Source organism: Marmota marmota, unplaced genomic scaffold (genome assembly GCF_001458135.2).
Source record: "Marmota marmota marmota unplaced genomic scaffold, marMar, whole genome shotgun sequence".
NCBI classification, from domain to species: Eukaryota; Metazoa; Chordata; class Mammalia; order Rodentia; family Sciuridae; genus Marmota; species Marmota marmota.
In genome coordinates, this window is record NW_026000185.1 from 29,582,572 (window position 1) to 29,587,805 (window position 5,234).

A 5,234-nucleotide genomic window follows, 5' to 3' on the forward strand; every position below is an offset into this window, starting at 1 on the left:
TATATATATATATATATATATATATATATATATATATATAAAGAAAGAATAGACACAAAATAAAGGAAGAGAGGCCTCAAGTCCCTCAGGCACCAATTGCAAAAATACATCAGGAAGTAGTTCAGCATGAGACATGGGGAGAAAACCTAAGCATTAGATATGGCAGAATCTAATTTGTTAGGAAGAATGAAGTCTGGGGACTTAGGGCCCTGCCTGGCATTCAGAAATCCACAGGAATTCAGACTTGAGGGTGTGGTCAAGCATAAAGGATACTGGTAAGTGGAGGACAGCTTGGTGTATTAAAGTGAGGTCCCTGGCATGGAGGTTGGGGAGATTAGCATTTTAAAAATTAGGTATTCACTAGAGCAGTGGTTTCTGGACTTTTTTTTTTTTTTTTGGCAGCAGGGCCCTTTATTCATATAAAATAGGATGCAGAGTTCTAGACTGGGAGTGAGATAAAGGCGAAGCTGTTTGGATTGAGAACCAGAACAGGTGGCATGTGGATCCTGAGAGGCCTCATCCCTGTCCCCTGCAGCAGGTCTTGAAGAATCTGCAGGACACATTTACTAACCATTGCTTCAGGCCATACCTGTGAGGAGCAATAGAGCCCGTTGGGTCTCCTGACCAACCAGCACAATCTGTTTGAAGCTCATGGAGTGGTGGAATGTCATCTTGAAGACCCGCTGCCCGCTGGACTGCAGATAGACCTCCACACAGTCACAGGCCCGACTGCTGGTTGTGCCTACCACTCCTGGCTGCTCCCGAGTGGCCAAGACGTAGAGGTATTTACGGTAAACTGTGTCACATCTTGGGTCTGAGGCAAACTGTGGAGATAGATGAGGGATCTGTAGCCTGGGAAAGGGATGGGGCTGGAGCAAGTGAATCCTGGGGTGGGAGCAGAGGTATTTGCATCCAGGTTTGGGAAATAAAGACTTGTTTTCAGGTTCCTGGTAAGAAAGGGTCAGTGTCCTAACAAGGGCACCCTAGGACTGGGGCCTCAGGGCCCTGGAGGAGGGGGTGGGTTCTTAGCTGCCACAGTTCTGCTACTCACATCCTTGGCTCCACGACATAATACAACATAGCGGCAGGCCCGCTTCCACTGGATCTGGCCAAGGGTGGAGGAGACTAGTGCGTTTTTAAGGAAGAAGAGGGTCCCCACGTAGTCGAGAATGAAGACGTGATCCTTGGTGGGCAAAAAACAGCGGTAGCCATGGGCTAGAAGGGGGGCCACACTCTTGCTGAGACATCGACGGCGGCCACCAAATGCCTGAAAATACAGGCCCTTTGTGTCTGGAGAAGGGAAGTACATAAAAGGTTAAAGAGTGTCACTGACACAATGTGGATGGGTCAGAACACAATGTGGATGGGTAAACTAGATTTCTCAGACATCTTAATATTTAGCTTTTCCTCATCCCCAGGACTGGGGAACAGGATCCTTTCCAAAGGAGACCTGGAAAGCTTAGATTATACCCCACATCTTCCCCGCCTCAGCCCAGGGTCAGACACATGCTTTTAAATAAGCACCTCTTTGGTCTGACCTTGCATCAGAATCAAGGGAACATAAGAACAAATCCACAGAAATGAGGCAGAAAGAGAAGTGAAAAGGAATGACCAAGAAAGGCCAGTAACCTTCCCTCACCCCCAGCTGTGGATCTGTTTTCTGGATCAGTCTTCTCCCCTAATCTCCCTGTGTGTGAAAGAAGTAATTGGATAGGGGCTCTCTGGAGTGGCAGGGGTTTACAGTATGGTTCTCAAGCTAGGGGTGATTTTGTCCCTTGGAAGACATTGGTTGGTACAACTAGGGGAGTTGCAACTGGAACCTAGTGGGTAGAGGCCAGAGCTGCCCCTAACATCCCCACAGTGCACAGGAGCCCCACAATGAAGAATTACTTCACCCAAACTGTCAATGGTGACAAGGTTCAGAATCCCTGGTTTAGAAAAGGAAAACTCCAGGTTTAGGGAATAGATTTAAAGAGCTGGTGTATGGAGGGAGACTTGGCAGGGATGCTAATGGGGGCGGTGGGAGGGAAGGACACATATATTGGAGGGTGGCCCCAGAGCCTTATAGGAAATTCAATGGACTATGTTTGGATCTGATAAGTTTCTTCCAGAGAAAAGGGCTGGGAGGTTGACAGGGAGTGCAGAGGTCAGCAGGCAACTTTACAGAGCAGGAGGTTTCCCAGAATAAGAAAGGACAGAAGCAAGGAGAGAGGGAGGTGCTGGGGAAGGTGTACAGTTAAGAATGGCAGCTCTCTTCCAGGGCCGGACCCCAGAACCCTGCTCTCGAAGGCGTGGACTGAGCCTGCGGCAGATGCGTCTCCACACTCCCTCAGCATCGCACACTTCATGGAAGTAGTGGCAGGTCTGGCCTAGGGCGACTACATCTCTGACTGGGAGGAATGAGATGATATGCTCCACCTGGAGGCAGCAAGGAGGAAGTGGAGGTCACTTGGAGCCCCTAGTGGCCTGGCCCCCAGTCCTTCATTCTCAATACTTCAGCTCCTAAGACTCACCAGCTCTGGGGGAAACAACTGAACAGAAATAGGATTCCCTCTTCCCTTCTTCTCTTCACCCCCTGGCTCTGGGCCACAAGAAGGACAGCTCCGCTTCACCTGTAGAGGGAAAGGGGAAGTATAGGGGGTCCTGTGAGGGCCCCACCTCTTTTTCTCCCTGCTCTTGACCTGTCTTTCATAAATTCCTGTTGGGGCTCATCTGACTCCAGCTCTGTGTTGTCAAATCCTCCCATCTCTCTCCAGGTCCCTGGGCCAACCCTCCCTGTCTGCTTTGTTCCTTGACATAACCCATCCCCAGATCTCTTGCTGCCATCATCTCCCTGCCCTTCCCTTGCCTTGCCACCCCCTCACCCTGAGCCCCTCCTCCGGTCCGCACAGCCGGGTCAATTTTTGCAGCTTTTGTCTCCGGCTTCTCCTCACCATCCTGCCTGTCCCCTCCCTGCTCCTGCCCTCATCTCTCCGGGGGCCCTCAGCTCCCTGGCCCCTGTCCTGGCTGCCTTTCCCACACCATGTCCCCTGCCTGGGCTTGGGGGACCTCCTAGGCCCCTCCCCCATGGAGTCTGGGACAAACAAACCTCTCTGTGACCTCACTGTTCAGCCACTGTGACCTGTTTGCCTTAACCTGGACCACGGACCTGGCTCCTGGGTTCTAGATCAGCTCTAGCTACTGGAATGCTCGTGAGCTTTGCATTTTACTAGAGAAATAAAGTGTAAACTACTGGTAGATGATGCCTTGACTTTCAGGGAATAGTAGGAGATTTTCCATATTTCATATTTTCCATCAGTGTTTCCTAACACTGATGAATCCTCCACATCTCAGTAGGCTGGGGCCTCCATGCACTTCAGTTTAAGAGTATAAACTCAGAAAAGGAAAAAAAAGAAAAAAAATGTATAAACTCAATTTTATAGGTGAGGAGGAAAGAGGACTCTGCTCTGACTACTTTGCTCACAAAGGCACATAGCAGATGAATGTGGGAACAATTTGGCACAAACTTATAATCTTAAGAAAACACATTCAAAAGCAGATTGCTTTCTGGAGGACCAGTAACATCACTACATGTACAAAGGGACAGGCTATTAAGGTGGGAAATATGGATGGATTTGCTCTGAAAGCTTAGAATCTATCTCCCAGAGCCTAGGCGCTTGGCTTCTTCTATGGGGGTGACATTTAGGAGAAATAGCAGGAGCTGAGGTTGTATCTGACCAGGTAGGGGCAGAAGATCTGCAACAACAAATCCAAGGAGTAGCTGGCTCTTCCAGGGACTCAGTCCTGTTAGACAACCAACCTGCACAGCACCAAATTATAGATCCATTCTTTGACTACCTAACCAACAGACTGTTCACCACCCACTCCAACTTCCTTATTTATGGTAACTAGCAAATTGCTCCTTTGGGGCACCTAAGAAGAAATTTTAACAATTTAATAAACATTTAGGCCTATCAACATCTGAGATGTGACTTAGGAAAAAGCAACTTCAGTTATTGGTGGTCAGGCAACCAGCAGTCTTATGGGGCTGCAAAGCGTGGTATGACTTTCAAGGGGACAGACAAGCACTTTCTGCTGCCTTTTGCATTTGGTTCCCTTTCTTCATTTCATTCTGAGAAGTAAACAAGAGATTTCGAGCAGACACTGTCCACTCTAAACACAGAGGAAGTGAGGAAGGACCCCACGTAGAGGACTGAGACCTGGTTTTGGGTGCCAGCAGTCAGGGTCCTGCTGTTTGCTCTTGCTAACTCATCAACTTCTCTCTGCCTCAGTTTCCTCATCCGTAAAACGAAGGTCTTGTGCTACACCAAGAGGTCCTTTCTAGCCTCTAAAATCCTTAGGACGGGTGGTCACCATTCCTGCCCAGGGAAGCTTCTCTGGTGAAGCTCGCAGGCCAGGACATTCCCCTTCCGTGAGCTGGGGGTCTATAGGCTCAGGGAAGCCGCCGCCCTCTGCCCAGGGATGAGGGGAGTTAGTCCTCAGACTCCTCAGGCGGAAATAGCCCTGGGGCCTCTACAGCTGAGATCAAAGCCTGTGAAATGGCCTCGGGTTCTCATAGGCCTCTCTCACGCCCTCGACGCCAGCTAGCTTCCTAACATGTCCAACTTGTATACACTATCCAGCCCCTGCACTGCGGTCCCATCCTGCCCAGCGCGCGGCGCTCACTTTCTTTACCTCAGTCTCAAAGTTCTAGCTCACCCGCCTACTCCTTAGCGAAGGGACCGCCTTCTCGCCCATGCTATTGGTAGGTAGAGCCGTCCCTCAGAGAAGAGGCCGGGCCAGGTTCCCTCCGGAGGCGCTAATTGGCCTTCTTGACAGTCACTCGCCTGTATCTGCTTGCGATTGGCCTTCGTTAGAAGAGGACCACGTGCCTCCGGCTTGTGGTCTCTCAGTCTCTATCTCTCTTAGTAGAGCACCGGTGTCCCCGCCTCCTGGTAGGACCTGATTGGCTCCATCTCCAGTTCTGAGCATTGTGATTGGATGCGGCTGCGCGGGGTGGGCCGGCCCGGAGCGTCGGCCGTTGGCGAGCGCTCCATTCTCTCCCCCTCCCTCCCCTCTCCCAGCTCCTGCACCGGAGGCTCCACCCCCGGGCGGGTTCTGATTAGCGGCCTCCGACGCTTCTTCGGACCACGATTGGTCCGCCGAGTCCCTGACACCGTTTCCTCCCCCTTGAGGCGACTACGGCGGCTCCAAGGAGGGAGGGGAGGGAGGGAGGACGGGCGTCCCGTCAGTCA

General features: G+C 51.1%; 1 protein-coding gene across 3 annotated transcripts in view; it reads right to left on the reverse strand.

The window, feature by feature from the left end:
- The window catches only part of Fbxo24 (F-box protein 24), a 9,625-nt gene extending 4,573 nt beyond the window's left edge, over positions 1 to 5,052 (reverse strand). The window contains exons 1-5 of one of the 3 annotated variants that reach the window (XM_048790005.1): positions 4,699 to 5,052; positions 2,514 to 2,612; positions 2,235 to 2,418; positions 1,052 to 1,290; positions 590 to 824 (exon numbers count right to left, since the gene is read on the reverse strand). In XM_048790005.1, coding sequence (XP_048645962.1) covers positions 590 to 824; positions 1,052 to 1,290; positions 2,235 to 2,418; positions 2,514 to 2,612; positions 4,699 to 4,737 — 796 coding nt within the window. In that variant the 5' untranslated portion in view covers positions 4,738 to 5,052. Of the gene's footprint in view, positions 1 to 589; positions 825 to 1,051; positions 1,291 to 2,234; positions 2,419 to 2,513; positions 2,613 to 2,864; positions 2,952 to 4,698 lie in introns of those variants that run through there. The other 2 variants (XM_048790006.1, XM_015491500.1) reach the window with 2 other exon arrangements.
- Between the last annotated feature and the right edge of the window lie 182 nt (positions 5,053 to 5,234).